The 16,400-nt window shown below is 60.2% G+C and overlaps 2 protein-coding genes and 1 non-coding gene across 3 annotated transcripts in view; 2 read left to right on the top strand and 1 right to left on the bottom strand.

Moving 5' to 3' along the window:
• The window catches only part of OST4 (oligosaccharyltransferase complex subunit 4, non-catalytic), a 130,863-nt gene that overhangs the window by 91,588 nt on the left and 22,875 nt on the right, over positions 1-16,400 (bottom strand). The window lies entirely within an intron of this gene.
• On the top strand, positions 525-15,831 carry TMEM214 (transmembrane protein 214). Its single transcript, XM_052809545.1, has 17 exons — positions 525-698; positions 1,006-1,211; positions 3,423-3,573; positions 4,798-4,932; positions 6,598-6,680; positions 7,456-7,561; positions 8,704-8,785; positions 10,603-10,704; positions 10,814-10,955; positions 11,692-11,783; positions 11,911-11,959; positions 12,536-12,649; positions 12,998-13,115; positions 13,583-13,679; positions 13,943-14,111; positions 14,774-14,925; positions 15,434-15,831. The coding sequence occupies exons 1-17, from the start codon at positions 557-559 to the stop codon at positions 15,558-15,560; spliced, it is 2,067 nt and encodes a 688-aa protein (XP_052665505.1). The 5' UTR covers positions 525-556; the 3' UTR covers positions 15,561-15,831.
• On the top strand, positions 16,239-16,311 carry TRNAA-AGC (transfer RNA alanine (anticodon AGC)). Its single transcript has one exon. It is a non-coding gene; the product is annotated as a tRNA-Ala (tRNA).

The raw sequence follows: 16,400 nt of genomic DNA, 5'->3' as shown, positions 1-16,400 counted from the left end.
CGCCCCTCCGTCGAAGGCCTCGCCTCCTTGCTCCTTGGCCGGCGGCGGCGCTATCTGTATGGCCCCGCCCCACTCTTCAGGCCCCGCCCCTCCGCCTTCTCGTGCCGCCCTCTCCTGTGCCGTGCCGTGCCCGGGGCCCGCGGAGGAGGCGGGGCGGGCCGGTGCCGCCTTTGGGGCGGCGGTGCCCGCAGGTCGGCCGTGCCGTGGCCCGCGGTAGCGGCTCCGACAACGCGGGCAGTGCCGGGGCGGGCGGCGGAGACCTCCCGGCGGCGGCCGCGCTGCGGGGGCGGAGCCGGGCCTCTCTGGGGGCGTGGCTAGCCCCCTCTGTGGGCGGAGCCTGTTGGCCCCGCCTGGACGACTCGGGGCGGGGGGGGTGGGGCTGGCGGGTCACGTGGCGCGGCGGGGCGGGGGAGGGGGGGGAGACGTGGCACCCGCCGCGCGGGTCCCGTTTGCGCGGCGGCGGCCGCCAATCGGCGGGTCCGGCGGGCGCATGCGCCCCGCCCCGCCCCTCTCGGCGCCGCCACCGTCCTCCTCCCGCTCCCCTGGGCCGGCGGCCATGGCGGCGGCGGCGGCGGGCCCGGCCTCGGCCGGCGGCGGGCGCTGGGAGGTGGTGCGGAAGGGCCGGCGTCCTGCGGGCGGCCCCGGCAGCCGCCGCGCCCTGGGGGAGGCCAACGCCGGCCGCGCGTTGCCTTTGGCCGGTGAGTGCCTGGGGTGTCGCGGCCCGGCGGCCCCCCCCGGCGCGGGTTGCGAGGGGCCCGGCGGGTCTCTGCGGCGCCCCGGGGAGGGGGGGGGGGGTTGCTGGGGGCCGGGTGGTCTCAAGCGGGGCCGTGGGCGAGCGGAGCCCGGGGGCCGCTGGTGGGACCCGGGGTGGGCCCGATCCACCCCCCACCCCCGCGCCGGGGCTCAGTCCCGGTTTGCCCATCGGGCCCGGGGGCCGCCGGTGCACCGCGTCGGACCTGTCGGCGGAGCCCTCGGCCACCTTTTCCCCTTTCCCCCGGGTTCTAGCTCCCATCGCTACCTCCGACACCATCTTCGAGCTGGGCTTCGAGCGGACACTGAAGAAGCAGAACAAGGAGCAGGTCCCTCCCATTTCGGCGCCCGAGCAGCCGCACCGAAAGCAGCACGCGGGCAAGAGCGCAAAGAAGCCGTCGGCGAATGACGCCGGCGTCAAGCCTGGCAAATGCCGCTCGCTGGAAGAAGCCCTGAGAACCGTGAGTGTGCCTGGCCAGGCTGTGCCCTCGTGGGTGCCCTGCTCACGGGCTGCTCGTCCCCGTGCCGCCCCATTCCTGCAGGCCTGAGAGTTCCCAGCTCACTCCCGACCCACACCAACGCAGCAGAGCCGAAGCTCCGGGTGCTGTTGTTCCGTGGCCGGCATTCCAGCAGCCTGTGCTCTCCACCACTTTGGGAGCGAGAGCCTGGGCGCTCAGGGCATTGTTAAATCCTGTAGAAGGGAGCAGCAGAAAGAGTACAGTGCCCTGTTTCGGTTCAGGCTTACAGCACGGGTTCATCGCACCTCTGGAGGAGGAGGCCAGCTCCCGCCCCCCACCCCCTCTCTGCTGTGAGACCCCCCCAGGCTCGTTAACGTGCCCCTGCCTTCTTGCAGGGATGAGTGCTCCTGCCTGCCTCTGGCTGCGGCCCAGGGTGGTCGCGTTCGCTGTGGGAGCGGAACAGATGGTGCTCGGTGCTTTGGCGAGCGCCAGGCTGGCCTGGGAGATCTGTCTCGTGCTTGAAGTTGTACTTTTGCAGGAGACAGAACAGCAGGAGGTGGCTGGAAGGGAATTTCTGGTTTCTTTCTTCACCCACTCCCTGTCTGCTGTCTGGGAGGAATCCTGAGAAAATGTCCTTGGTGAAACCCCCTCCCTGTCTGACCGGCTGAGGCCCTGGGGAGCCGTTTCTGCAGCTCACACTCCCTGCGTTTCAGATGAATCTGTAGAACTCGTTTGTCTTCCTCCCGCCTGTTCTTGTGGTGTCTGAGCATGGATGCATTTTAGAAGGGAACCCCAAATTGACTCTCTGTTGAGGTAACATGTCTGCTGGGAAAGCATCTGCCTGGCAGGGCTTTCCCGCAGTGGTCGCCCACCCAGCTCCTCACTTTCACCTGAGTGTTGGGCCCTGAGCACCTCTGCTCTCCCCTGCAGCAGGGGTGGGGGGTTTCCTCCGCTCCACTGGGCACAAGCGATTCTCCACATCCAGCTTTTGCACATGGAGACAGCTCGGAGCAAATAAACGTGTTATTTCTGTGTGTGTCAGGGCAGATATTCCTCAGGGAGAGCGGCCTGGGGCTGAAGCGTGGTTGCCCTGTAACTGCTCTGCACAGCTCAGCAGCGACAAATGCCATTGTGTGACTTGCTCTGTCAGCTTCGCTGACAGCGTCGTTTCATTTTTTGACGTAGCAGCAGCTATTTTTTTCTTATTCCTGTTTTCAATATGGTTGCTGAAATAAACATGCAACAAAAGGTGACCAGCTTAGATTTAGTAACATGCTATGGCTGAAATCTGCTGTGTACTGAAATGTTAGTCTCTGCAAAACTTCAAACAGCCGTTAGTCTTGCTGCATCTCCTAAATTCCCTGAAGTGTAGACAGGGTATCTCTCCCTGCGAGCTTGAAGATAATTGTAAATTTAAAAGCAGACAATAAGCATGTTTCATGACAAATAGCACAGGCGGAGGAAGGTGAAGGGATGTGAGCTGCTGTCCGTACTCGTGGTTTGTTGGTTGCAGGTTGTTAATTGGGTAGGTCTTGATGATCTTGGCTATTTTCTTCTTGGAGGACTGTGGGTGTAGAGTTGCCTGATGGTGCTCACACAACCCAGCCACACTGGGATAACACTGGGCTGATCCTCCCCGAGCTGCAGCCTTGAGCTGTCTCCTGCCCAGAGCAAGCCTTTGATGATGCCGACGTGCTCCTCGGCAGTTTGCACAGAGCTGCCTGGTCCCAGGCAATGCTTGCCACAGGGCATGTGGGAGCACAGAGCGGCAGAGCTGCGGCTGGCGTGCCGGCGCCGGCGGGAAGGTGGAGCAGGGCTCTGAGGAAGGGGAAGAGCTCGTTCCTGCGGCTGTGCCAGTGCAGCCTGTCCTTCTGACATCTCTGTTGGCTCTGGGGCTTTCTGCAGCCCCTTCGGTGCCAGGCGCCTGCAGTTCCCCATGTGGGTTTTGTTATTCCCCGGTAGCGGTCTTTGCTAATCTGAAGAAAATGTGTTTCCAGTACAAAACTAAATGCTGTTTCCCATTTGCATTAGCAGGTGGTGGACGGGGGGGGGGCTGTTTCCATATGGGAAGGGCAGCGTTCTCAGGATGAAGGTGGGCAGCATTCCACTCTGTGCCCAGCAGCCCCTTAGGAGCTGAAGTTAACTTTCTTCTTTCTGTGCTTTTTGAGTAGTTCTGCACATCCTGAGTTGAACTTGTCTGTCTGTCGCTTCCAGCTCGACTTGGCAGATCTGCAGAAGGAGCTGGATAAAAGCCAGAGCGTGTTCCCCGAGAACCCCTCCGTCTGGGTGAAGGACCTGGCCAGCTATCTCAACTACAAGCTGCAGGCACCCAGGAGTGACCCCACGCTCAGCCAGCACCCCCACGGTCAGTGGTGTTTAACCTGCCCCACTGCTGGGGGGAGGCTGCACCCTGGAGCTTCGCTCTGGAGTGGCCTTGTGTTCACAGAGGCGTGCAGAGCCGTGGGGCAGGCGCTTCTCTGCATCTGGGCCAGCTCAGCATGGTCCTTAAAACCATGCAGAGCCGAGCGGTGGGGTGATGGGGCAGACGGGCATGGAGTGCGGTGTGGGACAGTGCCCAGGAAGAAGCAGCCGCTGACTGCTCCCCTCCTGTCCCCCCCCAGGCAATCTTAGAGAATCATTTAGGTTGGAAGAGACCCTTAAGATCATCGAGTCCAACTGTCTTGGTCCCAGCAGGAAGACTTGAAGGAGTTCAGTGCTCTATTCTTTGCCAGGTTTATTTTGTGCAGGTTTCTTAAGAGTACAGGTTAAAGGACAGCTCGCTAAAGAGGCAGTTTTTAGAAACATCAGAGCAGACAGGACCAAAACAGTCACAGACATGAAAGGAAAAAAATCTCCTGTTTTCACCTGAGACAAATCAGGTCAAGCCTGTCCCACAGTCCAGGCTTGTTCCCTGCAAACTGAGATGTTTGGGCTTTTCTTTGTTTTTTCCCCCCTTCCAAACAGGTGTTTTTTTCTGTGCCAAAACTGTCTTAGGAAACTTGGTAATAGAAAAGGCACAAGACTGGTGTTCTTTATTCAACAAATAAAATGGGGATTGTTTGCTTGATTCTGTGATATCACTACAGTTGACTTGCCTTGATTACAAAGACAATGGAATTGTGTATACAGCTGGCAAATTAGAGACTTTCCCTAGTCACTCCTTCTCTGTAAGGACCCATGACCTGTACCTACTATTGTGGAATTCAGGAATCTGCTCGCAGGTATCTGCACTCATCTTTAAAAGGGACATTCTGGCTGGGTTTCCCTTTCATCCATGACCTGTTGGTCTACACTTGCTTTGAGCACTTGTTGCTAGGGGTGGCAATGGGTAAAAGAGCAGAATATCTTCTCAACACCTGTGTACATCCTGCAGTATCAACATTTAACAGAAAGCAATCCTTTATTGCTGAAATAGATGCATCTAATGTAGAATGACTGAGAAAGAAGCCACTTGTTGACCGTGTGGTGTATGAGAACAAGTTGCTTCTCTGCGACCACCTTGCACACTGGTCAGCTTCTCCTTGCAGCTGCAGCTGAAAGTCTCAAACTGGCGCTTGCTAAACTCTTCCTACTCCTGTGTTGCCTCCAGACTATCCGTACTGCCTCGTGAGCAAGGAGCTGAAGAACATCATCAGAACCCTGCTGGGAAGGTCGTCCAGTGTGCTGGAGCTCTTCTTCGACCACTGTATTTATACCATGCTACAGGAGCTGGATAAAACCCCAGGTAAGGTGCAGTCAGCGCAGGTCTGGGGCACCGACACACCCGTTGTGGTCCATTCGTGCGGCAGTTCTTCTACAAGGCAGTCTGGTGCTGAGGTTTTCTGACTGTGGGGATGCTGCTGCTCCTTGTTGCCTGTTTTAAGAGCTCTTCTGAATTCCTCTGTGGAGAAAGTGAAGTGGGAAACTCCTTCTGTGCATCTTGTGTGCCATGAGGGGCTGTTCCTGCCCAGGTGGCTCATCAGTGTGATGCAAAATGCTGTTGAGGCTGTGGGGTTTTGAGCTGGAGGAGCCAGAGCAGGCATAGCTGGGTGTAAGGTATGAGCCCAGCATGGTGCTGTCAAGGGGAGAATTGCAGACCGAAGGGTGCATGGTGGAAAATGCCTTTGCGAGGGCTTTCACATTGTGGCGTGTGTTGCTGCAGCTTTTAAAATGGGGCCGTTTGGCCTTATGAAACTTGGTAAAAGTTGTTTTGTTGCTGTGCTGCAGTAAGGGTGTTTCCTGCGAAGCGAGGGGTCCTGTCTGAGCTGCCGTGCGGGGAGCAGGTGGCTGTTTCTACCCCCTGAGCAGAGCACACAGATGTCCAGCGGTGTTGGCTGGGTCTTCGGGCAGCCAGAAGCAGCATCCTGAACGATGGCAATGGCCTGGTGCTTTCAGCAGAGTACAGACACAAACCCTAAATACCTGTTTCCATACATCCTCTGCCATGCCGGCAGCTGCTGGCAGCTTTAGCAGCAGGACCCAGGTACCGCCGGTTCCCAGCCCCCAGCTCTGCTGTTTCCTGCGCTGAATGGCTGGTAACCCCACGGGTGTTTTGTTTCCATCACAAAACCTACCTGGCTGATAAAAACAATGGGACAGGAGTAGCACAAAATAGTTGTTAGTAAATGGCCGAGGTGCTGCTTTGCTGTTGGAGTTGCGTTCATACGTCATTCGGGAAGATGCTTGGCTGTCAGCAGAGCTACCGCGGGGTCGGTCTGTGACAGGGAGGACTGAGGGGCTCCACCTGGTGCCGCGGCTGCGCTGGCCTCTTCTGCCATCGCCGCTGCCCTTCCATCAGCCTGACTGTGTTGTGGGCTGGTGTGGCCGGTGCATCAGGCGTGAAAGCCATGTGCGCCCCAGGAGAGGGTCGTGGCAGCAGCGGGACTGTGCCGGAGAGCAGGACTGGCCTAGAGGGAGCCAGCCTTTGCCGTGGGGGGCAGCTAGCCCCTGCCATGGCCGAGCCACCCGTCCCGGGGGATGGGTTCTCTGGATGGCACCTGGGAACCACGGGGGTCCCCTGAACCCTCCTTCTCTTTTGAACATGAACAAGGGGGAAACGAGCCCTTGGAAGCTCCCAGACTTGGGGCCGTGACCATGCCTTCCTGCTGGGGGGGGGCTTTAGGAAGCTGCTGGTGGGTTTCTGAGGGTCTGTGGGGTCTGTCCTGCTTCTGCGGGCTGGAGCCCTGCAGTGGGGGGTCCTAGGCAGAGGATGGGTCAGGGGCAGCCGAGGAGAGAGCAAGACCCATGCCGCTGTGGTGGGGCTCGTGCCCAGAGCTCATTAGCCAGTGAACAGGGCAGGTCTGCGCAGAGGGGGTCGTCAACCCCCCCCGCCTTCTGGGGGTATCGCAGGGGGAGGGAGGCATGTGAAGTGGCCCGTGGCTGAGAAGGCCCCTTCTGTGCTCTCTTTCAGGGGAGTCTTTGCATGGGTACAGGATCTGCATCCAGGCAGTGCTTCTGGACAGGCCCAAAATCGCCACGATGAACCTAGGCAAGGTGAGCTGGATACCTGGGTTTGCAGGCGCTTTCCTGGCAGATGCAGTAAACTCGGCGGTGCTGCTCCTCCTCCCGCCCCAAGGATCCCCCGGTGCAGCCGGACAATGAACATCTGTCCCCGTTAATTGGAAGCCCTTTGGGACCTGTTGGGGTTGTCCCACTCATGAAGCCCTTGTGCCTCCCTGTGCTTGTAACCCACGCAGAGGGACTGGTACCTCCAGTATCTGTCCTCCTCCCCAGATGTGCTGGAGCTGCTGTAAGCACCAGTGTCCCGCGGTGTCTTTTCTTTAAAGACCTTGTCCAAAGCTCACGCTCCCTCTCTGCTGCACGCTCTGTGCTCTGCTGCTCTCGGAGGGAGCAGAACACGTCCACCCTTGGCTGTGCTCAGCGGTCAGGCAGCCGTGGGACAGCAATGAGGGTTTCTGGGGTCCAGCTCCTTTGAAGCAAGTGGCTGAGAGGGTGATGGTGGCTGCAGCTCGGCTGCTGTCCAGCACCATGTGGTGCCAGCAGCTCTGCTTCCCCAGGGCTGGGTTTGGCGTTCTGCCTGCCACCAGCCAGCATGGCTCCTTGGCCTTGCCTGGTGCTGAGGGTCCCTCCTGGGGGGCCAGGGGCTCTACCCCACGCCGGGGGCTGCTCCCTGCCAGGCTGGGCAGCCCAGGGCCCAGTGAAGCCACTGTGGTCCTGCGGCACTGGTGGCCTCACGAGGTGACACGGCAACATTGGGGTGGGACAGGCTGAGGCTCTTCTCGACTAACATGTCTTGTCTTCACCCCAGTACTTGGAGGTGTTACGGTCCCACCAGAACAGGCCAGCGAAATGCCTTACCGTCCTCTGGGCACTGGGACAGGCCGGATTCACGGACCTCCATGAGGGCCTGAAAGGTGAGAGCTGGGAGTGGCAGGCTGGGCACCCGTCCCCGCTGAGGGGGCTCCCCCTCCCCTGGGGAGCGGGAGGACAGCCAGGGCGGCCCCCGGTACTGCCCGCGCATCTCCGCTCCCACTGGTGTTACCGCTCGGGCACGTGGTCTGCTTCAAAACATGCCGTCACGCTGCTGAAATGCTGGAGAGGGGGCTGCAGCACTTGGGGGGGCCCAGGGGCAAACGGCTCCGGGGGGACACCTGGGAACTGCTGCCTGCAGCTGCTGCGGGTACCTCCTGGTGAGGGCATACCAGGCCTGTCAGATGCTCATTTGGGAGCAGAATCACAGAATCATTTAGGTTGGAAAAGACCCTCAAGATTGAGTCCAATCGAGTGGTGGTGTCCCCCACGCTGCGGTGGGGCTGGCTCGGGGTTTGCTGACTGGCGTGTCGCTGCTCGCTGGTCCCAACGGCTCATTATGCCTTGTGTGTGCCTTCATTCCTTGGCCATATATGTTAAAGGCTAGTCACCACCGCAGAAGGGGAGCGACTTGTGCTGAAGTGTGTTTATAGAGGCAGAAATACTCAATGTTTAGAGTGGTGACATTGTAGAGCTGTGTGAAGTGGTTAATTATTTTCGGGGAAGCTGGAGATGTCACAAGAAGCAGGTTGCTTACAGAAGGGTGAGTTCAGATCTCGTGCCCAGCCTCAGCGGCTCCTCTGCAATGATAGAAACTGTCCTTACGGCATCTTGTCTCTGGAGAGCATCTCCCCCTGGCAGGGACAGGGAAACCGCTGGATCCCAGGAGGAACCATCCTTCCTGGAAAGACAGGGAGTGTGCTGCTCTGCCATTCCTCTGAGAGCTGGTGAGGTAGCGTGGTTGCCCTGGAGCCCTTCCTGAGGGATCTGTCTGTCTGTCTGTTTGCCTGCTGGGCGTTTTGAGTGGGGGAATGAGGTGATGGTTTGTCCTGGGTTTAAATATAGCTGTGGTCCTGGCACCCGAGCGTTCCTCTGCTTTTCAGTTGCCACTTGCGGACCCAAGGAGCGCTTGTGCTGATGGAAGGAGCGCGCAGCGCGGCTGGGGAGTGCTCGGTGTTGCCTGGGGTGTGGAGGCACGGCAGGAGCCCTCCTGCTCCCTGATCTGACCACTGCCTCTCTCCTGCAGTGTGGCTCGGTGTCATGCTCCCGGTGCTTGGGATCAAGTCTCTCTCCCCATACGCCGTTGCCTACCTGGACCGTCTGCTGATGTGAGTTACACCTCGCTTTCATTATCAGGGTATCTTCGTTCAGAGGAATGAAAGCCTGCCTGGGCTGCTGGGTGTCCTGTGACTTTGTGTCTGCATTTCTGCTGGTGTAAAAAACCTGAGCATGTGTGTGTAAGAGTGCGAGTGAGTGGGTGGGTGTGACCTGGAGAGCCTGCAGCGGTGGGCTTGCCGTGCAGGTTAGTTTGTCCCTGATCTTTGGTGGCTGCCTGTTGTGTTGGGTGTCCAGACAGCATTTGCAGTGCCTCCTGACCGCCTCTGGTGCTTCAATGGCTGCTGGTTCCACTATGGCTCTATAGAAACGCTGGATTTCTGCACAGGTTTCCTCTCTGGCCCTGCTGGTGCCTTTCCTAAAATGGGGGGGGGGGAAGGTGCTGATGGTGGAGGGGAAGCAGAGCCCTTCCCCAGCCAGCCCTGGTCACCTCCCCGGGGGAGGCGAGCAGCTGAGCCGCCCCTTGGCTCTGGCTGGGGCGGCAGGACAGGCTGCTCTGGTGCCGCAGCTCGAGGCCACGGCAGCGCTGGTGTGACCCTGTGCCAGGAACAGGCTTCTCCGGTGCCTGCGCACCTCATCGCCTGCCCAGCGTGCCTGGGGGAGCACGGCTCCGCTCTGAGTGCAGGTGGTGTCCGTGCCCGGAGGGATGGCACTCAGAGGAGCAGGGTCCCCATTGCTGCCAGCTCTTGCGGTGCACAGGTGTGTTGGGGTTCCCAGCTGCGGCGAGAGGTGCCTGCAGCATCAGCCGTTGCAGGCAGATGAGCTTTTCCCTGCAAGGAGAAGGGAGGTGGCGTTTGGCTGAGGGTTGGGACAGGCAGCTCTGCTGGCCTTTGTGCGGGTGAAGGCAGCCGCTGTCTCTGGTGTCGCTGCCTCAGCACGGTGTAAGGAAGCTGGGTGTTACTGCGGCAGTTCCAGCACCTGATGTGGAAGAAAGTCTGGTGCCGCACAGCGCAGATAGCTGACACAGAAATGGGAAAGGTCAGGAGCGGTTTTGTGGCGAGCACTGAGGGACATCCACTGCCCTTCCTAAGGGTTCAAGAGCTTTTATTTAAGGGGTTCTTTTTACAACTTCACTGTAACAAGAACGTTGCATTTGGTTGTGCTGGAGGACTTTATGGAGATGCATCAAGCCAAACTTCACAGTTCATCCTGATCTTTCTGAAACTTTATTTAATTAGTTTTCTACAATCTGGTTTCTCTTCTCTGACTACATTTAATTTACCAGCAACCACAGCCACAGGCCTGCCAGACCTCCGTTGTCTGCAGCTTCTCGGGGAGGAAAAAGACCACATGAACCCTTGTGCCTGACACCAGCAGCGGGTGCCAACGCTGCCTCTCGCTCGGGTTGCTGGAAGCGGCTTACACAAACCGCTTTTTTTTCCTCTGTGTGCTTTGGCAATGGGGCCACAGCGGGAGTGTCGGAACACCGAGAGCACCAAGGGCCAGGGGGCTGCTTGGCTGCTGTGGCCTGGGGAGGGGGGGGCTGTCCCCTCTCAGCCCCCTGAGGCCGCCTGCCTTCTCCCAGGGGTGTGGAGGCAGCTGCCTGCGTCCATCCTGTCTGGCCGGCTGCTGCTGGGAGGGAATACGGCCCCTGGAGCCCCGGAGCTGCCTGCTGACTGTGCAGGGCATCTCTGAGTAGCAGCGAAGGCAGATGACTGTGGTGGCCAGAAACTGCCCATGTGTACCTGATCAGTGTGTCCCGCTGAAGGGAAACCGCCGGTGCCGGGGCAAGGGCGGACCTTCCCTCCAGGGCTGCGTTCGTCCGCCGGCATGTCTGTCACGGCTCATAGGGTTTGTTTCTGCTGCGCAGGATGCACCCAAACCTGACCAAAGGCTTCGGTATGATCGGACCCAAGGATTTCTTCCCCCTCCTGGACTTTGCCTTCATGCCCAACAACTCGCTGCCACCCAGGTATGCTGGCACCCCCCCCAGCACACCCCAGCGCGGGCTGCACTGTGGGCCGAACGCCCTGGTCGCCCCGCTGACCGCTCTCTGCAGCCCCGGTGCCATCTCCCCTCAGCCTGCAGGAGCAGCTGCGGCGGCTCTACCCTCGCTTGAAGGTGCTGGCGTTCGGCGCGAAGCCGGAGACGGCGCTGCACACCTACTTCCCCTCCTTCCTCTCCCGAGCTACGCCAAGCTGCCCTCCCGGCATGAAGAAAGAGGTGAGCCCTGAGCAGGGGACGCATGGCCGTTGGTCCCGCGGGACCCCCAGTCCCAGCCTGTCACCACGTGGCTCGGGGCAGCCCTGGTGCGCCACTGAGGAGGGACAGCTGAGCAGGTCCATTCCTCCCTGCCCAACCCGCTGCGGTGGGTGCCGGGGCTCTGCCATCCGCTGGCCAGGCTCCCCGGCATGGCTGGGTGCTGGCCACCTCTCATGGGGGCTTGGCTCCCCCATGTCGGAGGCTGAATGGGCAGGCGGGTCGGGCAGGTGGGAGTGTGTCCCTGTAAAGGAGGGAGTGGGACCTTCCCAGGAGCGGTGAGCGTCAGGTCAGCACCCAGCCCAGCTGGCCTGTGAGGTGCTGGAGGACAGGTCGGGTTCGGTGGTCCCCCAGCTGCCTGGGGAGGGAGGCTTGGGGAGAGCCCACAGAGCAGCAGCAGGCCAGACCCATGCCATCACGAGGCAAGGATGGTGATCGCAGGCCATCACAAGGCAGGGACGGCGATCGTGGGCCAGGGTTCCTGCCACCCACACCCAAGGTCTGGGAATGCTGGACCTGTGAGTTCGGTGCCCCAGGAGCTGGCTGGCATGAGAGCAGCGAGCCGGCAGGTTTGGGGGATGGTCGGCTGCACCGGCCTACAGCCTGGGGCACGGTGTGTCCGATGCACCAAACTGAGTGACATGTGTCACACTGGGGGCCAGGATTGGGTGTGATGATGTGGTGTGTGGTCTCTTCCCAGCTCCTGACCTCCATGAGCCAGTGCCTGAGCCTGGACCCCCTGACCTTCAGCGTCTGGAGGCAGCTGTACACCAAGCACCTCTCTCAGTCCAGGTCGGTTCGTGCCTGCTGCCTGCCCGCTGCTCTGAGCAGGCCAGCACCAACCTGCTAGCATCTAGGAGTGTGTTAAGTTGCTTCTCGGAGCTCCTGACTGAGCCCTGTGTTCTCTTTCCCCCCATAGTTTGCTTCTGAACCATCTGCTGGAGTCCTGGGACAGCAGCAGCAAGAAGGTAGGAATGAGCTGTGGAAAGGAGTTATGTGGGGTGGGGAGACAACGTACCTGTGCTGCTGCAGGAGGTCCCTGTGGGACCTGTGTGTGCCCACCCGGCGCTGCTCCAGCACACTGGCGGCTCAGCTGGGTCCACTGGTGTGAGTGTGTGTCTGCCAGGCTTGAGAGCCAGCACTTTGTCCTGGGAACAGGCAACATGCTGCCCGCAGTCAGGGCATTTATCTGCTTGCTGATAGAGAGGAGAGCCCCTTTCCCTCTACGTGCTGCATCAAGACTCAGATATTCTGGATTCAGTCCCCATTAGGCCTCACTGTTCTGGAGCTGTGATGAGTGGGGAGGTCACGCTGGCCATGGCTCAGTGTCCCTAGAGAAGCAGCGCAGCTCCTGCTCCTGTGTGCAGGAGCCTTGGAGGTGTCCCCACAGCCTGATCATCCTGTAGGTCCTCACTGTTTCTACCCTTCCCGTCTCCTCTCCCTCTGCTCCCTCCTGCAGCCCCTGCGGTGCTGGGTTGTGTGGGCGCGCAGTGCTGCCGGCTCGGGGTGCTTGGTGCCGTGACACAGCTCTTGCTTTCCCCAAGGTGCGTCAGTCGCTGCAGGAGACGGTTCGCTCATTCAAAGTAACGAACGAGGAGCTGGTGGCGAGAGGATCCAACAGTGACCAGGACGTGGCCGCCTGCGATGCTGCCTGCAAGGTCAGCCCTGGGCAGGGCTGGGACGGGTGGTGCCTGGTGTCAGCTGGCAGCCAGATTTCGGCTCCACGCTGGGGTTGTGGTCGGCCTCTCCTGCCACCGGCACGCGCCGGGCTGTGGGCCCCGCAGTGGCACATCTGCAGGACACGCTGAGGACAGATGGTGCTGGCCTTTGTCCATCCTACCAGCTGCTCGGCAGATGACACTGGTTTCCACTGGGAAGCCGGGGGTGGGTGGTGAGAGCAGCCGCAAGCACGGCAGCGTGCTGCCGGAGGGTGCCGCGGCCGCACGGATACCTCCCCAGCCTCGGGAGCCACACGGTGATGGGGCCTCATCCTCCCACTTGCCCAGGAGCTGCTGCGCAAGATGAAGGGCCGGGGCTTCCCCTGGTCGCGGCTGCTGCTCATCCTCCTGGTCTTCGCAGCTGGCTTCCTCCTGCACGATGTCCGGACACACGGCTCCTTCCAGGGTAAGGCAGCAGCTTTGTTCATGGCTCTGTGAGATGCAGAGGAATGTCCTTGCGGGACATTATCTTTGCCGTTCTCCCGAGTGAAGCCCCTCCATGCCCCTGCCTTCACCCTGAGTCTGTGTCACTGGCCGCCCTCGAGCAGCGTGGCCCCGTTGGTCTGTCTTTAAATGAGGGGTGCTTGGGGGGGTACATGGGCTGCGTTGGGCTGGATGTTCTCAGCAGGCTGCAGACAGACCCCCTGCCTGCCCCCTCATGAGGGTTTCACCCAGGGCTGCCCTAACCCAGGTTTTCTCTCTGATTGGGAGTTTCTGCCCCTCTTTGTCCCATCTTGGAGCATCTTCCGAGATGTTTTGCAGACAAGCTCAAGCTGTGCATCCCCAAAGAGAGGCCTCGGGGACAGACTGAGCACACAGCTCCTGCAGACCCGGCCAAAGGTTTGCTCAGGGAATGGCTCTTGTGTCTTCCAGCCTCCTCTTCTGCTCACCTGCTTCGTTCCTCTGGCATCCTGCTGGCCTCGCAGCAAGCCTGGCAGAAGGTCTCCCACTGCTGCCTCGAAGGGTACAGGTCAGTGGCAGCGGTGCTGGGTGGCAGCGTGCGTGTCTGCATGGGTGTGAAGCTGTTTTTGCAGCACAAAGTGATCTCTGTAGGGAGCACTCTCTGCTGGGAATGTGTTCTCCAGCTCTGCCTGAAAGGGCTTTCAGCTCTGCTCTTGAGTTCTCTTCTCTTGGCCTGTGGCAGCAGCTCCAGGTACCTATGTGCCCCCGTGGCTCCACCGGCGGTGCTGGGGCAGCCGACGCTGCCCTCAGCCGGCACTTGCTCTCTTCCAGGTGGCTGGAGAGGAGCCTGCCGGTCTACGGCTCCCAAGTGGCGGCCGTTCTGCAGCCGCAGCTGGAGCTGCTCTGGGCGAAGAGTGGTGAGGTGGCCCTGTACGCGTCCGAGCAGTGTTCCGCCCTGCTCTCCTGGATCCACGACAGCCTGCCCTGGTTCACTGAGTGGGTAAGAAGGATGTCCCAGCTGCCGGGAGAGATGAGGAATGCCAGAGTGGCCGCAGCCTGTGGGGGCTTGTGAGACTGAAGAGCCCGTGTCGGGGGTTCCTGCCAGGTGGCAACGCCAAGGGTGGGAGGTGGGGGGAGAGGCCGAAGGAGGAGGGCGACATCGCTGTCGGTGCTTCTGCCCTGGCCATCGGCTCAAGCCCGCCGGTGCTGGTGGGTCTGGGGACAGGGAGACACTGCAGCCAGTCTCTGATGCCGTTCTTCCCCCATGGCTACCACTCACCCTGGCTGCCTTCCAGCTGCCACCAATGACTCTGTCGGGTCTGAAAGGGAGAGGTCTCAAAGATAGCTCACTAGTTTCCTGAAAATCAGCAGTTTGGTGGAGGAGGGGTGACTTTAGCATCCCACAGAGCAAGCAGCGTGGGTACTGTATCTCTGCTGTTTGGTGGAGACGTGCTGTGCCCAAGCCAAGCAGTGAACGTGGGGAGGGCTTGGTGATGCCAGACCGTGGAGGGAGAGTGTGGAAAGGGGAGGGAGTGGGACAGCCTGGTTTGGCAGAGCTTCATTCACGGGTAACCCAGGCATTGGGCTCCTCGGGGTACACAAACCCAGCGCTTGAAGGGGAGGTTGGTGTTAAACCTGCGCCGGCTCTCTCTGCCCCTGCAGCTCCAGTCCCGGGTCCCAGATTCCCTGCTGCACTTCGCCGAGTGCGTCAGAGAGCTGCTGCTCTTCCTGGTGCGAAGCTGCCTGCTGCCGCTGCTGGAGTGCGTGGCCGCAGCGCTCGAGCGGGGCTGGAAGCACTGTGTGGACTCCTGCAAGTGAGCATCTCTGCTCTCCTCGACCCCCCCGGTGCTGCAGGCTCCGGTGTTGCTCTGCTTCCCCCGGGATGATCTCCAAGCCCAGTGCTGCCCCGTGGCTGCCGGCAGGGGGGTCAGTCCCTCGGTACAGCAGCAGAGTCTCTCCCTGTCCTGGCTGGGGGTGGCTCCTGGTCCTGCTGGGGCAGAGGGGCTGGGACGTGGCACTGTGACTGGTGTGAGTGACCTGCGGTCCCCCAGAGAGCTTGTACCCCTGTGGGAGCAGCGTTTGCCCTGTGGGCAGCGCAGGCAGGTGCCTCTGCCGCAGAACCTGCAGCTACCCTGAGCTCTGCACCTGCTAAAGGCCGGGTGCGCTCAACCCCGTGAGTGGGCACCGCTGCCAGCTCGAGGGGCTCCCGTCTCCCTCCTGAGCTTGTAATGCTGGGGCTGGGTCACCATTGCTGCCTGCAGGTCTGCCTGCTCCATAGACGGCGGGTTCCCTGCCTGTAACCTGTTCTCCTCGCTTTTCCAGTGGAGAAGTGTCATGGGACTGCATGAGAGAACACCTGACAAGCTTTACCTATTCTTCTTGGATTTACCTGCAAAACACAACTCTAGCCGTCAAAAACTGGGCCTTGGCTATGATTTCTGGACACTGATCTGCTTTCTGGAGGAGTGGGGACACGGTTGTGCCATCTCCCGATGTTCCAGCCACCGAGGAATATCTTCAGCGCAACTTGGTGCTGGCCGCAGGATGGGGATGCCGAGGGAGATGCATATGGGGACTTTGGGCTCAAATTGGGGCTTACAGGGGAGTTTTGTTTTGTTTTGTTTTTTCCTGGGTAACACAGGTCCAGCTTTTCCACAGCTTTGGCTTTCCCTGTTCCACTGTCCCTGCTCTAGGTCTTAACCGCATCTGTGATCCCTGTACCTTCATGCTTTTGCCTGCAAGTGTGTCTGCTCCGAAGCATCAAAGGATCAGAGTTGGACACCTGGACATCTCCCCCCCTAACACCCACACACCCCCCTCCCCCTTCCCATGGGTGAATGAACCACACTGATTTTTTTATTTTATTTTATTTTTAATTAGTGCTTTTTGTTCCTTCTTACTAAAGGTGCCTGCAGGGTGGGGGGCTATCCAGAACCATTCGGGGTGGGGGGGAACGACCATAATTGCCATAATTTCCATTGCTGATAAGCACCCCATGCCCCCTCCAGGGCTGTGTTGCCTGCACAGGCAGCTGCCTGCACTCCTACAATGGAGCTGGGCCTGGGTAGATCCCCCCCCGGTCCCGGGGGGGTGTAGGGGGGTCGCTGGCGGGAGATGAAGCGGCGGCGGGGGATTAGCTCAGATGGTAGAGCGCTCGCTTAGCATGCGAGAGGTAGCGGGATCGATACCCGCATCCTCCAGTTTTGGCTGGCGCGGCGAGGGGTGGGGGTGTGGCGACACACGCACGCGTGTGTGCGTACATGCTTATCCTTTCGTGTGTTTTGACGTA

The sequence above is a fragment of the Harpia harpyja genome, chromosome 15 (genome assembly GCF_026419915.1).
Source record: "Harpia harpyja isolate bHarHar1 chromosome 15, bHarHar1 primary haplotype, whole genome shotgun sequence".
NCBI lineage: Eukaryota > Metazoa > Chordata > Aves > Accipitriformes > Accipitridae > Harpia > Harpia harpyja.
This window is presented reverse-complemented; position numbering and strand designations above follow the sequence as displayed.